This window comes from Erythrolamprus reginae, chromosome 3 (genome assembly GCF_031021105.1).
Source record: "Erythrolamprus reginae isolate rEryReg1 chromosome 3, rEryReg1.hap1, whole genome shotgun sequence".
In the NCBI taxonomy this organism is placed as follows: domain Eukaryota; kingdom Metazoa; phylum Chordata; class Lepidosauria; order Squamata; family Dipsadidae; genus Erythrolamprus; species Erythrolamprus reginae.
The window spans coordinates 122,713,791-122,739,349 of NC_091952.1; the positions used below are offsets into that span (position 1 = coordinate 122,713,791).

Below are 25,559 nucleotides of genomic sequence, written 5' to 3' on the forward strand. Positions count from 1 at the left end.
GCATCGCTCTCTGCATGCGTGGCTGTATCATTAACTCTTGTTCTGAATCCAAGGAGGAGCTAGATAATTGATCTCCTTCTGAGCTGTCTGCCACACACTCCTCCTCCCTGTCACTCATGTCTTCTTGGTCAGAGGAGCCTTTATCAGCAGATTCTACCGGGGGCAAAACAGGCCTGCAGCATGTGGATGTCTCTCCCACATCCACAGTCCTTGGGGCAGGAGCTGGGCCAGGGCTAACCACAACACTTACAAACTTTTCTACTTAACAACCTGGTCACGGAACAAATGAAGTTCTTAAGTAGAGGTACCACTGAATCTCCTTTCAATTATGTTATCCGGTATTAGCCTGATATTTCAACTTTGCTTTCTGCAACCTTGGTATTACCATTAGAAATGCTATATCTGAATGTTTCAACCGTGAAAAGTGCATCTTGTATTGCCACAACAAAGTACATTAGAATGTCAAATAACATGGTACCAATTATATGCTAGAAAACTGGTATATGGCAGAGAACAGTATTTTCTGGTGGGTTGTGCATAGTGGTCCTCCATAAGGTCATAATATATCTCAGACCCAAATGTCTACATTCCCCCTCCCAACACTGTAAAATGACTTCTCCTTTCTAGGTTCCAGTAAAAAAACAAAAAACATAAAACTATTGATTATGGTAAGCCACAACATCAATTTGATCCTCTGCAACAAAGTTTTTTTTAATGAAAGCTGAGATTTAATCATACTGCTGGATTCAGCATTAGTTGCTGTTTTCACCCCAAGGCTACAATAAAAGAGGATAAACAGAGGAAGACTACTAAACTGATTGATATTGCATTACTGCTGGGTGAGAGCCTAGATTCTAGCAAAGTAATATGGTGAACTTTCTAAGGAGTAGTCAAGCTTTTCAAATATGTTTTTATAAGACCTAATTAAACTTCAGTGGTCAAAACTTCTATTAAGGTACGGATGCTTGTGTCTTTTCTTTTCAGGCATCAGCCCCAAATAAATAAATCTTTTAAAAAAAATGATAGGGTTTTATATGTTTTTAATATTAGATTTTTTCCACTGCTATATTTTTTTTAATGCTGTTGTGAGCCGCCCCGAGTCTTCGGAGAGGGGCGGCATACAAATCTAATAACTAACTAACTAACTAACTAACTAACTAACTAACTGAATGAATGAATGAATGAATGAATGAATGAATGAATGAATGAATGAATGAATGAATAAATAAATAGAAAAGTTGGAACATCTGGAAGCAAAATGTAAAAAGAGCAGAAAGGAAAGGGGAAAAGAGCCACATGACATCATTCTAAAGATCCATCATTTTCAGCATTAGATCTGTGCCTTCATTTCTTCATAAAAGTAAAATAAACCAAATGAAAAATCCATATGATTTAATGTTTATTTATTCTGAAAGAGCACATGAAAAATGATTACAGATGAGTATACTATATAAGTCTCCTAAAGTATTTCCACTTGTAGGGTGGATTCGGGTTTATTGTCCTCTTTGTCGACAGAGAACATGTCTCCAATTATCCCAATCCCCCCCCTCCCCCAAAAGTCTCTACTGGGACAATTGTGTGCAATGTTCGGCATGTTTTTGCTGAAAAAACTCAAGCGCGATTGGGGTGTAATGTGTTTAAGTGACGCCTTAATGTATTTGGCTTCATGTTGTCTGCTGCCAACATTTTTAGACACAGTAAACATACTGGTCTTTCTTCTCTCCCACTGTAGTCACAGTAAAGCCAAGTACTACATACATTTCATTCTATTTCCTTTTCTTAGCTTTCGGGAGACTTACATTTGTCTCATTATCTCTGCTTCTCTCCTCCTTTTTTTTCCATTCCTGTTAAATACTTTTCCATGGTGTCTCTTAAGGGTTTGTTATCTGCATTTCATATCTCCTGCTCTGTGTGCTATTGTTCGATGCAAAAACACATACTTCCTGCAACAAAAAACCCCACGTTCCCTGGGATCACGCATCCCCCCTGGCATCGCTTCATGCCCCTCTCAGGGGGCCTGTCCCACTATTTGAGAGGCACTGCCCTAGAGACACATAGACTGTTCTCTGTGCTCTCTTTGGTCTCAATATGCATATTGATTTTTCTTTTGACTTTTTTTGAAATAATGTTTTTTTTCTCTTTTGTTATTCCTGGTCTCCTGGATTTTTATTACAGTCATTAAGCAAACATCACAGTTGTTAAGTGAATCTACTTTCCTTTATGAAGATTTCTTTTTTTCTTTTTGGATGAAAATAAAGCTGAAAACCAGCAAAAAAGCATAGCAAATTGTGCTCATGTGGGATGGTACAATTGGTCATTAAGTGAGCTTGTTGCCAAGTGCCCAAATTGTAATCAGGTGATCGCGGGAGGACACAGCAGTTGCAACTTTAAAAATGGTTCATAAGCATGTAAATGTACTAAAATAGTTCATTTCTCTATAATTACAGTTATTAATGGCTAAATTACATAAAAACAAAAATTCTTCTTTTCATTCAAATTACTATGTTGATTTTGCAAATTATTAGTATTTATTTATTTATTTATTATTTAGATTTGTATGCCGCCCCTCTCCGCGAACTCGGGGCAGCTCACAACAAAGCATAAACAAATCGTACAAATCCAAATAGATTCAAATAAATTTAAATATTTAAAAAAGTTTTTAAAAAGAACCCTAATATACTAACAAGCACACACACAAACATACCAAACATAAATTGTACATGCCCGGGGGAGATGTTTCAGTTCCCCCATGCCTGACGGCAAAGGCGGGTTTTAAGAACTTTACGGAAGGCAGGGAGAGTAGGGGCAGTTCTAATCTCCGGGGGGAGTTGGTTCCAGAGAGTCGGGGCCGCCACAGAGAAGGCTCTTCCCCTGGGGCCCGCCAACCGACATTGTTTAGTTGACGGGACCTGGAGAAGGCCCACTCTGTGGGACCTAATCGGTCGCTGGGATTCGTGCGTATATTCATTTTCTGTATTAGAAAGACTTCTACAATAAGTGGGGCAATTGTAGCCCCAAATATATGTTAAATGTATGTCTGTCCTGTTTGTCTTTTTAGTGTAAATTAATAAAGATATTTTTTAAAAAAATGGTTCATAAGCAGCTCCATAAGGAGATCTATCATAAGTCCAAATGGTCACTAAGATACTAATCATAAGTTGAGGACTACTTGTAAACTTAACTTTCCCTCTGGAATGTTACATACTTGATTGGTTGATTCATAACATTTGTAAATGAAAAATACCTTTAGGATCATTTAAGGTTGAACCGAAGGCACTAATCACTATATCTGCTCTCAGACGGATAGTTTGCTCCTTATCTTCATTCCAATTTCCATCCTCATCTTGCTCAGTCCGGAGAAATTCCATAGCAACAATTTTTCCTCCTTTTACGATAACCTTCCGAGGAGAAAGAAAAGGTAGGAATTCACACTTTTCTTCCTTTGCAAGCTCCATCTGGAAAATAATAATAATAAAATCATGTATAATTTATAGAAAAATATTTAATACATAATTGTAACTTTTTAAATTTTCCTTGCAATTTTTTCTAAAAATTCAACACTACATTAATAATGTTATATTTTGATTAATATGAAAACTGGCTCAAATAATATGTGCCGACCAGTTTTCAGGAGGAATGGTGGTTTTTTAAAAAAGTTATCAATATCTGTTAAAAGACTTTTATGTTTTAAACTACAAGCAAAAATTAGTTCGATTATATGAAAAAAATGATTATGTTACTCTTCATTACTAAAAAAGAATGAATTAAATGAAAACTATTCAATCAATGCTAGAAAAATAAAATATGTGTAGATAAATTTAATTATGAGCTACTGGCTAAGGTGTCCAAATCTTCAAATGATTTTAATGAATAATTGTAAAGCCTTTAATATTTATTTTTTTAAACAAAGGGACAGAAATATCTTGATTATTCATTTTCTCTTTGTATTTGAAAGGTAGCTTCTACTTTGGCTGATTTTTATTCTTTAAAACTATTTTGAATTAATATATTCACATTTTTGAATGAATAAGGCTGCATCCTCTATGACAAATGAGTGGCATGCTGGCCTAGTGATAAAGACCCTCGTCTCTGACTCAAAAAGTTGAGAGTTCAATCCTAGGTAGAGGAAGATGTTTCTTTCTTAGGGGGCTTAAAAAAAATATCTGTTTTGAACTCCAAGTTCAGGGTTATCAAATGCATCAGATGCAGGCGATGCCCATCCCAGCTCTGTGAAAGAAAGAAAAACCCATTGTGATATGTCATGTAATGACAACATGATGTCATGAGTTTGACATCCATTAAGTGGGCATTTAGGAAGGGCATCCGACCAGTGAGCATTCGGTTACATCCAGTCACCCTGATTCTACCCGAAATTAAGGGATTACAGGCTTGTAAAAAAGGAACGGTGCTGTCCCGCAGATTACGGATTTATGCTTTTTTAATACAGTAGTTATATTGTTTGAATGATTTTTGCGATTCAATTTTTCTGAGTGTTTTTGTATTTGTAAGCTGCCCAAAGGCATGGTAGTTATTTATTTATTTTATTATTATTTATTTATTGGATTTCTATGCCGCTCCTCTCTGGGGACTCAGGGCAGCTCACAACATATAAAATATACAATACACACTATCTTAAATCCAATTAACTAAATAAAAATCTAAAAAAAAAACCCCACCCCAAAAACATTAAAAAAAATTAGATGGGTGGCTTATATAAATGTAGCTAATAAATAAGATAGACCAAACCAGTACTTTTTCCTTCCTTAGCCAAAACCGCTTATCAGGAAGTCCTTTTTACCTAACATAGGTAAAACACTTTGAGTTAATTTAAATGTCCCTGTTGCGGTTGGGCAATGAGTTTATATATCACTATCCAAAGAAAAACCACTTTTACCCAATTCAGGATAATTTTAGAAACGCAGGGCTTCAGATATGATTTCATCATGTAATGTATGGAGGGAAGATAATCTTCATCTCTGCTTAAGGCAGTAATGTTATTTTGGCCAGTTGGGATTATAAACATTGAATAGGGACAAACTAAAAGGCTGGTCACATTTTTCCTACCAGTTACTTCCAGCAATTGCCTGGCCAGATCTCTGCTCTCCATATTAATGAAGAAGAAAAGGGATTAGGAAGGATGTCGATCCCTGCCAAGCAACACAGATAAGATAAAGAAACAAAGTCAGTCCCCACCCTCTTTCCTCCATCTCTCTAAGCAACCAATTATTTTTCTTCCATAATGTTTTCTCATCTGGCGTGCTGTGAAAGGCCTGGCAACCAGGAAAGCATTTTGTTGCAAACATACAAGTTGCTAATTATTTCAGTGTTAACACAGCATAGAAAAGTTTTCAGGGGAGAAAAATGGGCACGTAACCAAAAAACAAAAACCATGATGATGACAAATTGGATATGGAACTTAAAATCTATTCATAGAAAAAAATATATTGTGGCTCAGTATGTATTTTTTTCAGTTTTGATGTGGAAATTATAACTGTGCTAATAGAAAGGGTGATATATAATCACAATAGCAATTAGGATATCCGTGGTTAAAGGTGTCGTTCTCTAATGGTTTTGTCCATGACATGCACAAAAGTTGTGTTCAGTCATATTTCATTTTCAGAATTATTTGATTTTGCTGACAATTTATTTGGAGGGGAGGCGAACTAAAGTTAGTTAATATTTTAGGGGGAAAGTTTATCATTTCCAAACAATATTTATTCTCCTGTGATAGGAAAGTTATACAGACGAAGACCAGTGGGATATAATTAGAGTGGTACTGAATTAATTAATGTATTTATTATACTTGCTCCAAATAATCTTTCCCTAAATTTTAACACTATGACAAACACTTCATAATATGAACTGTGTATCTTGAAATCTTATTTCTTTCTTTAAGTTACCTCTCTCTCTCCCTTGTGTATCTATTACTGAAGGGAGTGGGCTATTTCCCCATATATTTTCTAGCTGGGGCATATTCAGTGTCTCATTAATGTAAATTATGCAGTACTTCATGGTATGTAGCATATAAATTACAGCAAAGACACTCAATCACATTGCAATAATTAAAACTGAAACTAAAAAGCTTTCATGATAAGACAAATGATTATAAACTGCCAATCAGTAACTCAGTATATATAGATATTTACAGGAATTGCATATTTAATTCCAAATTAAGTTATAGTTTCAAATACAGTGATCCCTCGATTTGCGCGTTCTCGATTAGCGCGAAACGCTGCAACGCGGTTTTTCAAAAAATATTAATTAAAAAATAAGTCCGCGTTTTTTTTCCTACACCACGGTTTTTCCCGCCCGATGACGTCATACTGAGGGAGAGAAGAGAAGGAGGGAAGGAAGGAGGGAGGGAGAGAAGGGAAGGAGGGAGGGTTGCCATTGCCATTGCCGCCAGCGCTGCCCCAAGAAAGCCGGTGAGAGGAAGGAAGGAGGGAAGGAGGGAGGGAGGGAGAGAAGGGAAGGAGGGAAGGAGGGAGGGTTGCCATTGCCATTGCCGCCAGCGCTGCCCTGTGGGTAGCGGCGAGGAGCCCGGAAAAATCACCATTGCATTGCCAGCCTCCGAACTTGCGTCGCTTCACCTTCTGCGCATGTGCGGCCATGGAACAAAGGGCGCGCATGGGCAGATGGTGTTTTTACTTCCGCATCCAGTATAACGCGGAAATCGGTTAGCGCGGGAGGTCTTGGAACGTAACCCCCGCGCTAACCGAGGGATCACTGTATTTGCATTTTATTCCTAAATTCAATATTTTATAAGGAATATTTTATCTCGCACACAGAAATCTACAATTTCTGGTTGATTTAGTTCAGAGGTAGGCAAAGTTGGCTCTTCTATGACTTGTGGACTTCAACTCCCACAATTCCTGAGCCAATCATGCTAGCTCAGGAATTCTGGAAGTTGAAGTCCACATGTCATACAAGAGCCAACTTTGCCTACCCCTGATCTAGTTGGTACCTGTTATTGTGTAATGGGTCAGTGCCTTTGAATTATTCTTCAGTCCTATATGTCTCCCCATATTCAGGTGAAATCAGAGAAGAGAATGTGATATACACTACTTTGAACTCCTGGAGGGAATGTAGGATATAATTTGACAAATAAAAATAAATAGTATATATAGACATGGTCCTTGACTTACAACAGTTCATTTACTGACTGTTCAAAGTTGACACTGAAAAAGTGACTTATGATCATTTTTCACACATATGATATGGCAATATTCCCATGATCATGTGATCAAAATTGAGATTCCTGGCAAATGGCATATATTTATGATTGTTGTAGTGTCTCGGGATCATGTGATAACCTTTCATCACTTTTGTCAAAGACAATGGGGAGGCCAGATTCACTTAACAAACCTGTTACTTAACAACTGCAGTGATTTACTTACCAACTGTGGCTAAAATGGTCCTAAAATTGGGCAAAATTCACTTAATAACTTAGCAACAGAAATTTTGACCTCAATTGTAGTCATAGGTTGAGAACTGCCTGGATTGTCTAAAACCACAGCTTTATTCATTTCATAAGCCCTGACTTACAGGGTTTACTAAACTTGGATGTATTGGACACTTTCATCATATCAGTTGCAGTGTGGTTTCTCTATATTTAAAGAGTGCTTCTATTCTGATAGGTAGCAAGGTGAATTGACTCTGGAATGGACTGTAATTATCACGATGGATGATTCAGGTTTGATCAGCATCACCTTCTTCATTCATAACCTCCCTCCCAAGAAAAAGTACATTCTTATGCCTTTTAGTGAGCTTCTAAAGCTAAGAAATTTTTGAAAGAAAAAAGCAAAGAAGCTGAATTACAGATATGCTTCAGTCCACACATTAAATTTTGGTAGTACTGATCCAATCAAAATCTGTGATAATTCACACTGATCAAACAGTCTGAACAACCTTACCGGGGTAGTCATCAATACAAGATAACAATGACAATGAAGTGATAAATATTTGAATAATAATTTATTATGATTTGAAATGAAATGTGATTATAATATTAAGATGATTATTAATCAAAGATTTAAAATAATGGTTTGGTTATTTTTTATATGGTTATAATACTGGTATAATAATAGAGTTTGATTTTCTTTTTGCTTATTTGGCTTTTTCTTTTTTCCCCTTTTTTCTTTGCTCTTTTCTTTTCCTTTTTTAAACTGTAATTTCTCATTTTTATTATTTGTAGTTGATAAAGTCTTTTTTTTTGGTAAAGGTTTTGGAGAATACATAAGAAAGAGGAGCAGGCATTATGTCATATCTGAAGTATTAAAGGAGAAGGATATTATTTTAATAAGGTTTAAAATAAATTAAGCTTGAATTCAATTAGATGAAAATTAGATATCTAAATGACAAAATTATAAGTCAAGGTTGGGGGGTTGGATTGACATCGAAAGTATTAATTTGGAACTAATAACTTTTGGGGGGAGATTAATTATAAATAATGTACTAACTCAATGCTGTTTTTATTATAATATGAAAATATTTTTAAATGAATTGAAGAAGTTGGAGAAAAATTACCCCCCCCCCCCAAAAAAAAAAGATAACAAAAGTATGGTGAAGGACTTGAATAGCTCTGGTCAATTTCAATATTAAGGTCTGTGTTTATGTGTGCAATCAAATATCTATCCACATGTGTCAAATGGGTAGTTTCTTCTATGTATTCATCAAGATATAATTTGATTTGATGTATGATATGAAGTTGTTGTATATGATGACAAATGGTGTAATTTACTGTGTTCATGTCTGTGAAAGAATCAACATGGCCAACACTTTCTGAATTTAGTTTTCTAAGGGCTATATGGAGAAAAGATGAAGTGACATATATTCCAGAGCCGTGATGGCGAACCTATGGCATGCGTGCCAGAGGTGGCAGATTGAGCCCTCTCTGAGCCCTTGCTCCAGCTCAGCTCCACTGTACATGTGTGCGTGCCTCCCATTGGACAGCTGATTTTTGGGTCTCTGCTGTGCATGTGCAGGAGCCAGGGTGCATGCGGGAGACACATGCAGGGGGGGAATCGCACATGCATGAGCGAAAGTCATGGTTGCATGCACAGGGAGGCACAGGGTTGTGTGTGCATGTGGGGGGGAAGCACAGGGGTCACACACCCCTGCATGGGTGTATGGGACGCATGGGAGGGTTATATGTGCATTGCATTATGGGCGTGCATGCACACTTTTGGAACACAACAACAAAAAGGTTAGCCATCACTATTCCAGGGGTTTAGGATTGGATTGTTCCCATTTCTCTTTCTTCTTTTTATTTGTACACAACAGCGTGAAAGAATGAATAGGACAGGCAACTAGCCCTGATGTGCTTTGCTTGTAGGCCAGCCCTCATTCCACCATGTGATACGGCCTTTATTTGCAACAACTGTTATTTAGCTTTTTTGCTTTGTTTCTTTCTATTTCTAAAACCGTGGAGTTATTGTGCAGATTGTGTGCAATATGTAATTTGGTCTGAGTAATATAATTTGTTATATTATTATTGTTGTTGCTGCTGTTGTTTTGTTGTTGTTGTTGTTATTATTATTATTAATATTATTCCACCCCCGATGGGTGCCACATTGTCATGGTGGGGGGCTTAACTGCTCCAATGATGCTGAGAGCTGTGCTGACTGTAGTGTAACTACCGGAAGGTCCAACCAAGTCAGAATGGTCTTAGCTGAGGAATAGAACTAAGAGAACCTAACCCATTAGCATTATGGAGAAACAAACAAAAATGTAGTCTATCCTGGCTCGGTCATCACCCAGGATATAAAGGCCCATGGCAGATGTTGGTGATTCTGGGCATTCACCCTGAAAGTGAGCCACTGAATCAAAACTCAAAGGAACAATCACAGAAGCAGCAGAAATACACCATTCATTCTTTCATTCATTCTTTCATTCATTCATTCATTCATTCTTTATTTATTTGATTGATTGATTGATTGATTGATTGATTTTTTAATACCGCCCTTCTTCTTAGACTCAGGGCGGCTTACAACATGTTAGCAATAGCACTTTTTAACAGAGCCAGCATATTGGACCCACAATCCGGGTCCTCATTTTACCCACCTCGGAAGGATGGAAGGCTGAGTCAACCTTGAGCCGGTGATGAGATTTGAACCGCTGGCCTACAGATCTACAGTCAGCTTCAGTGGCTTGCAGTACAGCACTCTACCTGCTGCGCCACCCTGGCTCATGTCAAAGAATTATGCAGTAATGAAATGCTACTACAAATCAGAACCTCAAAAGCGTGGCTACCAAAAAAGGATGTACGTATTGTGGAAACAAGTATACCCTGACTCAAAGATAACTGAACTTTGGCTGGCTGATCAAAGAAGATTCATAATCACAAAGTATACATTGAAATTGAGCTTGAAGAAATTCGAAAAAGTTGCAAAGCAAATGAACACCAGGCTACTATACAGACAGTAGCTGACATTTCAGTAACATCAGGAGTCATTGAACAAACTCAACCAGAAGAAAATGTGGAATTTTTCCAAGAAAATGAAGAGGAACCAGAACTTGATGTCTTTGCTGAAACACCAGGAAGATTGATAAAAAGGCAACAAGAACTGAAGGATAAACTCACAGCTCATGCTGCACCAGAGACAATAATAAGATGGTTTCCAACTTTGAAAACTGTGCCCAGAAAACCGCTTGCACCACTGATGAAGCCTCTGAATACTGTATTCATTACTGTCCAAAAAACATCCATTGAACAAATAAACCAGCTTGCCTATAGTACAGCAGTAATAGTAACGAAGACCTTGGGCTCCTTGCAGCCTCTTAGAAAATCGATTAGAAAATCAAATGGAAGATCAAGTTGGAGTTGAAAATCAAAAGTTTATGATCAGATGCAAGCAACTTGAAGAGTATGAAAGAGAAAAAAATTGAAGAATGAGTACATCAAAGAATACCTGATCAGAAAGTACTGGCTGAACACCAGAAAAATTGAAGCTCTGGAAATTGTGAAAGAACAAATTACAGCAACAGCCAAAAAAATCAAAAGATATGGAGCCAGAATCATCCATTACAAACAAAACCAACTGTTTCAATTAGACCAAAGGCAGTTCTACCAGAGCATGAATCAAGCAACAGACATAGTAGTTGAAAAGCCTGAGAAAACTACAACAACTGCATTTTGGAAAGAGCTTTGGGAAAATGAGAAGGAATATAAACAAAATGCTGAGTGGATAAAAGAGATGAGAAAAAATTCTCACAGAATTGTAACAGATGGAAATAAAAACTGAAATGATCAGTAAACAAGTGAGGATAGTAAAGAACTGGATATTATCTGGCAGTGATCAACTCCATGGATTTTGGCTCAAATATCTGACCAATCTGCATGAAAAAATGGCCCAACAATTCAAGGAGATGCTACAAAAAGGATGTATCAGTGAAGAGTTGACAACTGGGAGAACATATCTAACACAAAAAAATCTAGCAAAAGGAGCAGCCCCAGTAAACTACAGGCCAATAACGTGTCTACCCACTATGGACTGGCATTACGGCTGACATAATTATTAAGATTATCTTGAGGAGAATGACATCTTACCAAATGAACAGAAAGGCAACAAATGAAAAAAGCAGGGATACAAAAGATCAGCTTGTAATTGACAAAATGATTCTGGAGAACTGCAAAAAGGTATTTGAAAACAAACATGCCAAAATACTTTGGAACTTTCAAATTCAAACTGACAAAGTTTTGGAAGACAATACACTGGATCAAACGATTGTGGAAAAGAAAGAAGTGTGGATCATTGATGTTGCCATACCTGGTGACAGCCCAATTGATGAAAAACAGCAAGAAAAACTTACCTGATATCAGAATCTTAAAATCAAACTACACCAGTACAGGTGGTCCCAGTGGTAATCGGCACCCTGGGTGCTGTTCCAAAAGACCTCAGCCGGCATTTAAAAACAATAAACATTTACAAAATTATGATCTGTATGTTGCAAAAGGCCACCATGCTTGGATCTATGCGCATCATATGAAAATACATCACACTGTCCTAAATACCTGGGAAGTGTTCAACTTGTGATATTGTGATACGAAATCCAGCATATAAATCTTGTTTGCTGTGTATTACTGTTTTTTGTGAAAATAATAATAGTAGTAGTAGTAGTAGTAGTAGTAATAATAATAATAATAATAATAATAATAATAATAATTTTAATGTTATACTTTATTAATATATCCCTCACCATAACGTTGTGAAATTTACCTCTTCAGGGACAGCCCGTATATTAGTAAATCCTTTCCTGAAGACCGCAAAAACACGTCTAGCTCCGCAGCGCAAAGCTGATGTTGCACAATCAAAGGCAGTATCGCCTGCTCCAAGAACAATCACGGTTCCCTGTATTGATGGCAATGAAGAGCGACAGCCGCATATTCCTGAATGATGAAAGGAAAACCCCATTTTCAAGGAGAAAAAAAACTACTTCTGCATGACAGCTCAAACGACACTTGTACTCGAAGCAGTGTAAAATTGCATCTTGCCGTTTCCAAGCATGGAGAGTCACTATCAAATTATTCTGCTTCATTGAGAGTTTTATTCCCTCTTTTAAGATATGCTCATACATGTAATTTCATAGTCAGTACCTTTAGTAGCATTGCCTTCCTGTCTTGGCAGGAAATAAAGTATAATGCACTTGGTAAGAAGAAGAAGAAGAAGAAGAAATTGTACAGCCTTGTCAGATTGAATGCAACTGATTCAAGATTGTTGTGTTCAAAAAATTAAGCTTTTGACTCCTCTCTTGTCAGCATCAAAATTATTTGAGAAATGAGAAAGAGAAAAAAATCTATGTTACAAGAGGCTCTGTCCTTCAGTGGAGTCTATCTTTGACAACACTGGTTTCTCTTTCAGATTTTATCTTAAATAATCTCATAGGGCACATTGTTTCAGCACCAACTTAGACCACATTTGAAATAGAATTAGAGAAATTCAAGGAGGAAAAGCTTATTAGTGTCCACAATTGATAACATCACCTTAGTCTAAAAATCATTTTGCATGTCTAAGGAAAACTACACATCTATTCTCTATTTTAGGGCCAGATTGCACTGGAATAACATGTATCACTTTCTGTTCTGGTACTTCTAAACACTGATGAATGACCCCAGAATGTTCAGATTAGTCAGTTTAAGAGAAATATCACATTATTATACACACAGAATGAAATCACTAATAGCAGTTATTGAGGGCATACAAAGTTATTTTATCTGTGGGCTTCTGAAAGACACCTGGTTGGTCACTGTGAAAACAGAAAACTGTAACATGAGTTTTTTCCCCCCCTTCTAATCAGTGGATACTTTTAACACACACCTGGAGAACTTACCACATAGTTCTTTCTTATGAAACGTTTCTCTAAACCATTTTATTTTGAGAAAGTGTTCTGAACAGAAGATCAATGGGATATACCGTATTTGTCGGAGTATAAATTGCACTGGAGTATAAAACTCACCTAAGTTTTGGGGGAGGAAAATAAGGGGGGGGGGGAAACCTACCTACAAGGTATTCATCTGGCTAGCGTCTTTAGTCTGATCAGCTTCAGCACATTATTCTATCCCCTGGTTAGGGCTGGAAAAAAAATCTTCAGAGGGAGTAGCAATGAAAAGAAGCCTGCAAAGACAGGGCTGGGAAAAAACTTCTTTGGAGTAGCAATGAAAAAGTCCTGCAAGCTGGTAAGATTGTTAACAGCTCATTAGGGCTGGAAAAACCTTTATTTGGAGGGGGTAGCAATGAAAACAAGCCTGCAAGCCAGGAAGAGCTGAGAAGATCATTAACACCTCATTTGGGCTGGGAAAAAGGGTTCGAAAAAGCTACATTCGGAGTACCCAAATTTTCAGCCTCTTTTATGGAGGAAAAGGTGTGTCTTATATTCCCAAAAATACAGTAAATCCTTAAATGTATGATTTCATGTGCAATTCATACTAAAAAAAAATGTAAAGGTTTCTCTTGTCCAGTCATGTCTGACTCTAGACAGTGCTATTCTTCTCTCTTTTCTGGCAAAGGAAGCCAGTGTTGTCTGAACACATTTTCTGTGGTCATGTGGCCAGGATGACTTCCCACTTTAAATGGTATCTATTTATCTACTTACATTTGCATGCTTTCAAATATTTAGGCTGGTAAGAACTGGTACAACCAGAATATTAACAATTCAAGACACAATAATATAAATGTGCAAAATCATAGCCTGAATGTGAACAACGTTGTTCAGCAATCGATGATCGATGGCTTCCAATTCCACAGAATTGTAAGATTATTATGATTTTTGATATAATTTCAACTGTTCCAGATTAATTTCTCAATTCTTTTATTTTAAAAAAGCATCAAGTAGAAAAAAAAATAAAACTTACAAATAAGCTTATGTTTACTACTGCACTAAAAATTAAGAAAAACTAGGGCAAAACCTTAAAACCATACTAACGTTGTTTGGTTTTTTTAAACAATTAAATAAATTACCATATTCTTGAAATGATAACATAAATTAACACAAACATATAGCCTGAATGCACCTCTGATAATTTTCTTCACAATAATATGTTTTACCATTATCAATAGTCTATAATTCTTCACTTTGTTGCTCTGTTCATTCATGAATTTACACAGCAAGAGTTTAAAACCTCAAATACCATTTTAAGAACAAAAAATATTAAGCTCACTCTATATAGAGTAAAAACGAAGTAAAATTTATTCCAAAATCATCTCTAAGTGGAAAATGGTTCTTGAGAAGAGGAAAAAAATCTTGAACACCAAGTTCTTATCTAGAAAAGTTCGTAAGTAGAGGCGTTCTTAGGTAGAGATACCGCTGTATTTTAAATTACTGGATTAAAAGATATCTGACAATCAGGCAAAAATCTGTCTAAGTACATTTATATTACTATTACTATTAATCTTTTCATCATTCCTATCACCCATCTCCTCCCACTTATGACTTCATGACTGTAACTTTGTTGCTTGTATCTTTATGATTTATATTGATTTTTTCCCAGTATGATTTGATTGCTTATTTGTACCCTATGACAGTATTAAGTGTTGTGCCTTATGATTCTTGACAAATGTATCTTGTCTTTTTATGTAAACTGAGAACATATGCACCAAAGACAAATTCCTTGTGTGTGCAGACACACTTGGCCAATAAAGAATTCTGTTGTGTTCTGTTCTATTCTATTCTATTCGACTTGACTTTGACTCGACTCAACTATTCTACTCTACTCTACTCTATTCTATTCTATGATCAGAGAATAATGGTTGCAAAAAAATTTGGGAATGTATTGAATGGCCTTTATTGGTGATCTATTGCTTCTACCTGATAGCTACTAACCTTTGGGTAAAGTGTATGCCTAATGGAAATCTATCTTTTCGGCAATTGTTCTTGTTCATAGGATGTAAGTCTTTTAAGAGTGAGTTCCTATACAATCACAAGGAAGCTCTACTGAGCCTTATGAATGGTGAAAGGCTATCTCCTGAATAGATACTGATTGCAAGAGATGGGCTGACAGCTGATTGCCCATTGTGGGTGATGGGTTGATTTCTTCTTGCTGAGTAAACAGAGATTGTAAGAAGAATATAAGGTAGACTAGTCCCAGGCAACAATCTCACTGAATGAATAAATACAAAAAGAAAATAGGAATTTTAAAGAGAGTCCCTAAAAATATTGTAAATCACAGCTTACGTATTTGACTAATATGAGATTCTGAGAAAGAAAGAAGAAAAAAGAAGGGGGGGGGAATGTGACTTTCAATACTTCTGGCAAAGAAGTATTCCCTTCCAACTCTGCCAGCCTGTTATTGTTACATAAACAACCAAAGATGCTGCAGTCTGTTGGAAAAAGTACTGCAGAATGAAAGACAAGTCCTTCCTTTTCATCACTTAACTGAGAATGTGAAAGCAGCCACATTTTGTGTATATGAAATAACAGGATAATAGAGTTGGAAGGGATCTTGGAGTCTTCTAGTCCAATCCCCTGCTCAAGTAGGAAACCTATACCATTTCAGACAAATGATTGTGCAAACTTTTCTTTAAAATATCCAGTTAAAGAGCACCCACAACTTCTGAAGTCAACCCATTGCACTGATAAATTATTCCGTCAGGAAATTTCTCCTTATTTCTAGATTGGTTCTCTCATTGATTAGCTTCTTTCCATTACATCTTGTTCTTCCTTCAGGTGCTTTGGAGAACAGGTTGACTCTTTTTCTTTGTGGCAGCCCCTTAAATATTGGATGATTGGTATCATGTCTCCCCAGCCCTTCTTTTCATTAAACTAGACATACCCAAATCTTGCAACCCTTCTTCATATATTTGAGCTTCTAGCTCTCCAATCATATTCGATGCTCTTCTCTATACTCTTTATAGAGTCTCAACATCCTTTTTTAACATTGTGGTTACCAAAACTGGATGCAATATTCCAAGTGAGGACTTACCAAGGCTTTATTAATGTATGATGAAAAGTTCATCAAAATTATTTTCTCCTTTGAAAAAATTCTTAATAACAAATTCATTTTCATCAACTTGAATTCAAATGGGTAAAACAAACATGCATTAATTGGGGATGATGATAGTTAAAAAACCAATTCATTTGGCTATAATGGAGAAAAATTGAACTATGTGCTATTGAACTACAATGAAGTTTGATTCTTTGCCTTGGTTATTTCATCTTTCTTTCCAATATTCTTTTAACTGTTTTGGAATTAGAATGTATTTTAATGCACTATGTACATGTAATGTACAACATCAATCATATAAAAGATGACATATAAATATTGCATATACATAACAAAACAAACAAAAGGGGCGTACATAAGTGCACTGATGTGCCTTTCGTCCCCTGTCCAATTGTCTTTCCTTTCCCTTTTATCATATATATTCTTTCCTTCCCACCCACTTCTCTTCCTCTTTACTTCCTATCTTTACTTCCTATCTTTTATATATCACTTAATGTCTATTCTCTTTCATATGTATTGTATATTGGACAAAGAATAAATAAATAAATAAATAAATAAATAAATAAATAAATAAATAAATAAATAAATAAATAAATAAATAAATAAATAAATAAATAAAATAGCATAGCATATATACCTGGTTTACTTGCCATAGACACCAGTGGTAGGAATTCTTTTGATGTATAAAATCCTTCTTCCATTCCTAAACCCTGAAATATGGACTCTTTCTTTGGTTCTGGTAGACCTAAGAAAGTAAACATTCAATCATGAAATGAAGAAAAGAGAGAGAAGGATATATGTTCTCTTCTGAAAATACACACAAATCTTCAACAAATTATGTTTTGGCAATCACTTTCTTGCTCTCTGGTAATTTTTAGTGATTTTATAGCAGAGACAGGATTTGAACCTTAAACTTTTCAATATATAGCCTAGTGAAATCTGGATAACAGGTTTGCTGCTTAACTGATTAGTTTAAATATCTGAAAAAAAAGGAAGCAATTGACACATTTTTCTGCATAAGCACTTTTGCACATATTGGGGTGATTTTCATTTTTAAAACTTCCTTTCTGCTACAAAATGTCACACAAAAAATATCACATTTCTTAAAAAATATATTCTGTACATACACATCAAGAAATGTGTTGAATCTTCTGGTTGGTTTTCTTGCTTAGTGTAATAAATGATATTTGTGAAGGATTTATATAACCCATTTGAACGGAACTCAAAAAAAATGACACATTAATCTCAATAGTGTCAAACAATGTCTTTGTGGTCTCTCAAAGCCTCTTATACAACATTCAGGACAGTGTCAGATGCCATTTTATTTTAGCTAGAAGTCTCAATCAGCAGTCAAGAGAAGAAAGGTAACTTTTCTTTACTTAAAAAACGATTGTTTCTGGTGGAAGACACATGGCATCTCAAACAATTGGGATAAACAAGATGACTATATAAAAATTTCAGTCTCAGTGGCATTTATATGGTTAATGACTGTAAGGACATTTTCTCTGAATTCTTTGTGAGGCAATTGACAAGAGTGTAATTCAAGCGTCAATCAAAAGGGAGAAATGATGCTGTGGGCAGAATGTGCTAGCTGAGCTGTTTTGTACACAGCTCTAAGTGTAAATTCAGAAGGAATGAAAACCTGAGTATATTTCATCCCACAGGAAGATGTCCAAGAAAACAAAGTCTGAAAGGGCACTTGACCCTTGAGTAAGCATTAAAAGGCCATTGAAATGATCCTGGTGAAACCAACATTGTCCCTCCAACCTGTTGAAAGCTGATCAGGAGAGAATATAAAGAAAAGCAGCAGCTGAGAAGTTTGGGGCCCAAGAGATTTAAAAGACAGAACATAGACTATCACCACCAATTTCCAGCATTAGGTCTGTCCCTTGTGAAGCTAAGTTATGCAGGAGTTAGAAGAGAGAATACATTTGGGTGGGGAGGGTTGAAAATGCCCTTAACATAGATGTCTCCTAACCCAAGCAAAGAGCATAGCGAATTGGGATACAAACTCTATGTTTTTAGAAAAGATTAGCAGGGTGTAGTTGTTAACTTGCTGTTTTGTTTGGGGTGCTGTCTCTGGATAATTGTTCACAAGGAGTAATACTTGGGTCAAATAAATTAGTGATGAGACAGTAGATAGAACTTCGATTTAGGGTGAGTATCTGGAGAGTTCCATAAGAAAAGTTTCATGGACAGAGCAAAGAAGGCCAGATTAGGTATTAAAAGTCAGATGGTTGACCATATTCCACTTTCAAAAAGGAACAGCAAGTAGTGTTAGTGCTAAATGGAGTAGCCTTTGGATGTACAGTATACCTCCAGGATCCATACAGAAGAAACCAGTGGGTATGGGGCTGTAGTTTAACTAGTCTTGGTCTTTGTAGATTGTTCCCTGTGGAGTGATTATCAGGGTGGGTGGGGTGGGGTTATTTATTTGTTTGTTTGTTTGTTAGATTTGTATGCCATCCAATTCCCTAAGGACTCTGGGCGGCTCACCATAAAGAACATATTAATATTAAAATATCTAAAAAAGGAACAATCTAAAAAGACCATTAAAACCCATAATAAAACCATGTGTATCTTTTATGGCCGAATTGTCCCTCCAACCTGTCACAATTCAAAGTGTTGGTTATGTGGCACCGGACCAGATTACCTCAGGGACCGCCTTCTGCTGCACGAATCCCAGCGACCAGTTAGGTCCCACAGAGTGGGTCTTCTCCGGGTCCCGTCAACCAAACAATGTCGTTTGGCAAGACCCAGGGGAAGAGCCTTCTCTGTGGTGGCCCCGGCCCTCTGGAACCAACTCCCCCCAGAGATTAGAATTGCCCCCACCCTCCTTGCCTTTCGTAAGCTGCTTAAAACCCACCTCTGCCACCAGGCATGGGGGAATTGAGATACACTTTCCCCCTAGGCCTTTAAAATTTTATGCATGGTATGTCTGTATGTATGATTGGTTTTTTATATAATGGGTTTTAACTGTTTTTTAGTATTGGATTATACTGTTTTGTTACTGTTGTTAGCCGCCCCGAGTCTGTGGAGAGGGGCGGCATACAAATCCAATGAATAAAATAAATAAATAAAATCTAGATAATGCATCATATGATCAACGGCTCCAGGCCTGCCAGAAAAGACAGGTCTTTACAGCTTTCCGGAAAGCTGATAGGGTGGAGGCAGTACGGATCTCAGAAGGTAGCTGGTTCCAGAGAGCTGGAGCGACCACAGAGAAGGCCCTCCCCCGCAGCCTTGTCAACAGAAAATGTTTAGCTGACAGGACCCAGAAAAAGTCGACTCTGTGGGCCCTTCTCGGTCGCTGGGACCTATGCAGTACAAGGCGGTCTCAAAGATAATCTGGCCCTAAGCCATGTAGCGATTTATAGGTGATAACCAACACCTTGAATTGCATCCAGAGACTGATTGGGAGCCAGTGCAGTTTATAGAGAGTTGGTGTGATGTGGGTGTACCTAGGTGCACCCACAACAGCTGGACCAGTTGTAGTCTCTGAAAGCTTTTCAGCCCCATGTAGAGCAGGATTGTGTACATTGAACATTCTTTAATGAACATTCCCTTCTTTTATCTGAATGATTTGGAACACCTCTGTTATGTTATTTTTTTTTATGGGGGGGGGGGTATTAAAAAGCCAGAAATGAACTTCTCAACATTTCGACAGGAGGACAGCTAGAGGATAGTAAAGTGTTCATGAACTCAGATGCAGCAGTTGATTAAAATGCCCCAAGTTTGCACAGATTATAATTGTTTGTTCTTCTGTAGAAAGAGCATTAAACAATTGAGCCAGTAGTTCTTCTTCATCTGCTGTAAGGTCAACTGATGTCTGTATCTTCTCTTTAATTAAATCAATGGTGTTATGCCTCCTGTCCTGACCTTGAAGTTGGTGGAGCCCTCTACTATGTGAGTGGGATGCTGGGTGAGGTTATGAACTCTGGGGCTTAGGCCATCCTCTTTCGCAGGCTTGGCTCTCCTCCCAGAATTTTGTAGTGGCCGTGAAAGACACGGATAGGCGTAATTGGAAATCCCCTTACAAAAATTTAAAAGGGAATGTGAAATACCTAAAAACAAATATTATTCTTTTAAGGCCATGCCTTCTGGGAGGACAGGAGATTTCTGTAAAATTCACTGGAATATATTCTACACTGAAGAAGCTTGTCTGTTATGCTACAACCTTAGTTTGAGAATGCTGTATCAGCTTTGTTAATCTTTGACTATTTTTTAAATTATGTATTAATTTCCATCTTCCTCCTCAACATCTCCATTTCTAGGTCACCCATATCTGTAACCATGTTGATTCTTTCCTCATTCTTCACCTGAATAAGATCCCTGGTGCAAATAAACTAATAAATAGGGATTTTCAAGACAAGGGTTGGTTGTAATAAAGAAGCTTTCTGTGAACATTTCAATGTCAGTCTCCCTGAATAAGTAACTAGGCCACTGTTTGTGCCCAGATCCTTCAGAGATACAAATTATCTAGCTAGCTTTCTTGTATATAGGTTTAACATGCAAGTGTAAAATGGCTTTGTACAAAGTAATTTCTCTGGGCAATATACTTTTTGATCACTTCACAAATTATCCTCTATAATCAGAAAGGTGCTTTTTCAAGAAGCAACTGTTTTTGTTTTTCTTAGAAGATATTTAGCTTCTCATACAAGAAACTTCTTCAACTCTGGAAGTTTCTTGGATGAGAAGCGAAACATCTTTAAAGAAAAATCAAAAAGTCCAGTTGTTTCTTGAAAAAGCACTTTTGGAACAACAATGACCTGGATCACCAAGAGTCTCCATAGATATTTAGTTGTCCTTTATAGGTTATGTAATAATTTCTAGAGACCTGCCTTAAACACTTTGGCACACTTCCTAGGTCTGAAAATGATCACTTTTCGTAATGTTCACTTGCAAATTTAGACAAGGCTTAATGAGGAAACTAGTTCAGGCACATTTAAATTGTGCAATGGGAGACAGCTTTTACAGGGTAGCTCCCTTAAGGATAGGATAGCCCAATGTTTCACTCAGTGGAAAGTGCATACTTTTCAATCTCCATGATTTCAGGGCATGCTCAGACCTAACCATCCCATAAAGTAGCGGAATACGACGTTATGCTGTGGTTTTACAGCTAAGCTCCAAACTTTTGTAGCAAAGGCAATAATAACCTGATCAGGAAACAAAGGCATTTGACTTTTAAGAAATTTTGCATAGTTTCCAAAGCTGTATTATTAGAATGCTATGCTGCCTCACTGAATGCCAATTACATCCGAATTTTATAGGATCAGGAAATAAATAAATAAGGCTCAACTCAGGGAAAAAAAACATCAGGATCGGAAGAAAATATGGTCACAGTTAATCAAAGCTATAAAGTCCATAAATTCTTCCTTACATACTATAATGAATTGTTCCCATTTTTTCCCAGCATTACACATTTGCATTGTAGCATCCCCTCAAGTACCTGAGTATGTCATTTCCAAACCCTTTATTGTGATCTACATGCTAACACCTAGGTGATGGATGTACCTTTATTTATACTATCATAGCAGCACCCAGTCACATGCAAGGAAATTAAAAATCTCATTAATCAGCGTAACTGTGATAAAGTCCCCAGGAGTGGCCATATCCCCCCCCCCAGTTAATTAAATCCAATTCAAATTGGTGGGCCATTGTTTTGGACTCTTTTTCATACATTAACCACACAGTAAGATTCCAGAGGACTAGGGAAAGGCTATAATTGTTCCTTTATATAAAAGAGTGATAGGAATGATGTAGCTAATTATAGGCCAATTAGTCTATTGAACATCATTAACAAACTCTATGTCAGCAAACCTGTTTACCAAACTCCAAACCTGGTTAATACATGAGGGAATAATTGACCCCAAGTATCCAGTTTGCAACTGGGATGAAGCACTATAGGCCATTGCCTAGTGCTGTGATAGCAAACCTATCTGCCCCAGCTCTGCTCCGCCGTGCATATGCAAGTGCCTCCCGCCAAATCAAATGTTTTAAGTAGTTGGGCATAGTATTGCAGGCTTCTTAACAAATTAACAATCCAGACAAATTCTGACATTTCTACTGTCCAAAATAACACACAAGCAACAACTAATTTTTATAGGTAACAGAACAAATTACATTCCAGCAGCAGTTAGCGGTTTATAAATAAAACAGTTGCTCAACTACAGTATATGGGAAATAACCAGGAGTGGGCTGCTGCCCGGATGGGGGGGAACGTAGTGGGGTAGCAAAAATGGAGCTCCACCCCAGAATACCCTATTTGCACTGAAAGATGTTGAAAGAAAATGCAGATTGTCCTGCATAAGCCACGCCCACAATGAGGTATTAAAAATTTTGGTAGCCCTTCACTGGATATAACCCACCCAAATAAAAACCTAGGAGCTTATGAAATCATTTACATTTCCTTAGGACTTTGTTCAGTATCCCAAAAAGCACCCCTAATGCAGTCTGCAGGCTTGAAGCTAACCTGCAAGTATTCTAGTCTCAGGCTTCAGAATCATGGTTGACATTGCAGGCCTGAGGCCTCTATTGTTGTCTGTCTCATCAATACTGTATCAGGATAAAGGAATTTTGAAATCTTGGCCTCCCTGCTGAATATTTATACTAATTAACATTGGAGAATGCCAAATCAATGGTAAAAGAAAGAATTGGTGATATTGATTGCAAGGTGATATCCTGAATTCAGTTGCCAAATGGTAGATAGCCACAAGCCGTCCACCATGGCTATTCTCTCTAAGAAAGAATAGATGGTCCTTTTCCAGCATCCATTTTGATGGTCTTCCTTTAGCATTGTTTTCAAGATTACTGGGACTCCTTATTTACAGGAAGGTAGGAATTTTTGCCAATGTTCTCATATGGTGTCCTTTTAATGATGCCTTAAGATGTGCTTTAATCTCCCAAATCATCTCTATATTTGAGGCAAGGGTGGGTTTCTCTTACCTTCCCTACTGATTTGGAAGTGCACATACTGCGTTGGACGTGAACGTGTATTACATCCGGGTTCTGACTCTCTGTGCATGCACAAGGGCTGTGCGCATGCACAGAGGGTTCATAGACTAGACTAGACTAGACTAGACTAGAACAGAACAGAATTCTGTTACTAATTACTAATAGTAATACAGCCTTAATGAATAGTTTGACAGTGGTGAGAGAATTATTTGTTTAGCAGAGTGATGGTGTTCAGACAAAAACTGTCCTTATGTCTAGTTGTCTTGGTGTGCAGTGCTCTATAGCAACGTTTTGAGGGTAGAAGTTGAAACAGTTTATGTCCATGATGCGAGGGGTCCATAAATATTTTCATATTTATGGACCCCTCGCATGGACCCTCTTTTTGACTCATTCAGAATACCGGTTTCAAGCAGCGGCAACCAGGGAACTGGTTAGGGTGTGTCGCAAACTGGCCATCATTACTGGTTTGACAAACAGGGCCAAATTTCTGCACCAGTTGCACAAACTGGTCTGAACCGGTAGTAACCCATCACTGATTTGAGGGTCATACTGATGAACGTTTCTTACATTTTACGGAATGCTAACTCTATACTTACACACAGTATCAGATGGCCAAGTGACTTTATGAAGTCATGCAATTGTACAAAACTTTTAATTAGATATGTTGCTTTATTGGATTATTGTTTTCTCTTTTTTTCCTGGTAATGAATTGCTGCACCAAACTATTTCTCTTTTCTTACTGTAAACTGGTGGAAAACCGTAATAAATATGCCTCATTTGATATCACAAAATACAACAGAAACAATTTAGTGATCTAAGAGCAAAAGAGCTAAAATTACTATTGAAAGTTAAAATACAGACACTTTGGTTAAAAAGGTAGGACAAGTCAAGGAAGTCCCTTGGAAAGCATGTAGTACAGTTCCAGCAATGAAGCAAACCTGTCCCCTTAGGGGCCTATGACAACCCTAGCTTTCATTACTTGGAAAACAGAGCTGTAAAAGAATATAGGTATAATGGCCTTGGTTTAAAATTGCAGAATGAATTACAGTCACTGTGGAAAATTTGGCTACAGTTTTAAGAATGGGAAGAGAGAACTTGCAATACTAGTATTCATAATGAAGCAAGCCTATAGAAGGACCGTTGAACTTACCTGAACGGTCTTCTCGATGCACTGCAAGGAGAGTCCAACGTGGGTATTTCTCCAGTCTCACTGGAGGGACTGAGTTTAATTTTAAACATTATGCAGGTACCGCCCCCTAGCCTACCAGTCATAGAAAAACAAAGGAGCAGTAAACTATAAACTTTTTATTAAACAACTGGAAGGCAATATCAACTGTGAATAAACGGTAAGAAAGGCAATATACCCTTGGTCCACCAACCGGGTGGGTTTGGACTCTCCTTGCAGTGCATCGAGAAGACCGTTCAGGTAAGTTCAATGGTCCTTCTCCAATGCACTTGCAAGGAGAGTCCAACGTGGGATGTACCCAAGACATAATAAATGGGAGGGATAGTCAGGACCAAGGGCGTTCATGTTGAGCATACCCTCTGCAACACCCTCCTCCCAAAATCTGCCTCTGCGGAGGCAAAAGAGTCAATCCGGTAATGCTTGATGAAGGTAGATGGAGCCGCCCACGTGGCTGCTCTACAAATATCTTCGATCGAAGCCTGCGTAGCCCAGGCTGCCAAAGCTGCTGCACTATGCGTTGAATGTCCTGTTATTCCCTGGGGAATGGTCTGTCCTGATGCTTTATAAGCCTTGATGATGCAGTCTCTTATCCAACGGCTAATGGTCTGAGAAGACACTCTCGTGCCCTCTCTTTGCGAAGAAAAGGATATAAATAATGCCTCCGGTGTTCTGGAGGCCTGTGTCCTGCGAGTATAAATTTTAACAGCACGTCTTACGTCCAATTTGTGCCATCTGAGTTCAGATGGGTGTGTGCCGTGCGTGCAGAAATATGGCAATACTATCTCCTGTGTTCTATGGAAACCAGAGTTTACCTTGGGGATAAAGGTAGGATCCAATCGAAGAACCACTCTGTCCGGATGGAATCCACAGAAGTCAGGCCTCACTGATAGGGCCGACAGCTCCGACACACGTCTAGCCGAAGTAATAGCGACTAGAAACGCCGTTTTTATAGATAAAAAACGTAACGATAAGGTTCTCAAT

The 25,559-nt window shown here is 37.6% G+C and overlaps 1 protein-coding gene across 4 annotated transcripts in view; it reads right to left on the bottom strand.

Annotated features, from left to right (window-relative positions):
* Window positions 1-25,559, bottom strand: part of DPYD (dihydropyrimidine dehydrogenase) — a 735,717-nt gene that overhangs the window by 357,373 nt on the left and 352,785 nt on the right. For all 4 annotated transcript variants that reach the window (XM_070746537.1, XM_070746536.1, XM_070746535.1 and 1 more), the window contains 3 exons: window positions 17,076-17,183; window positions 12,219-12,388; window positions 3,245-3,455 (listed from right to left, as the gene is read on the bottom strand). In XM_070746537.1, coding sequence (XP_070602638.1) covers window positions 3,245-3,455; window positions 12,219-12,388; window positions 17,076-17,183 — 489 coding nt within the window. The remainder of the gene's footprint in view (window positions 1-3,244; window positions 3,456-12,218; window positions 12,389-17,075; window positions 17,184-25,559) is intronic.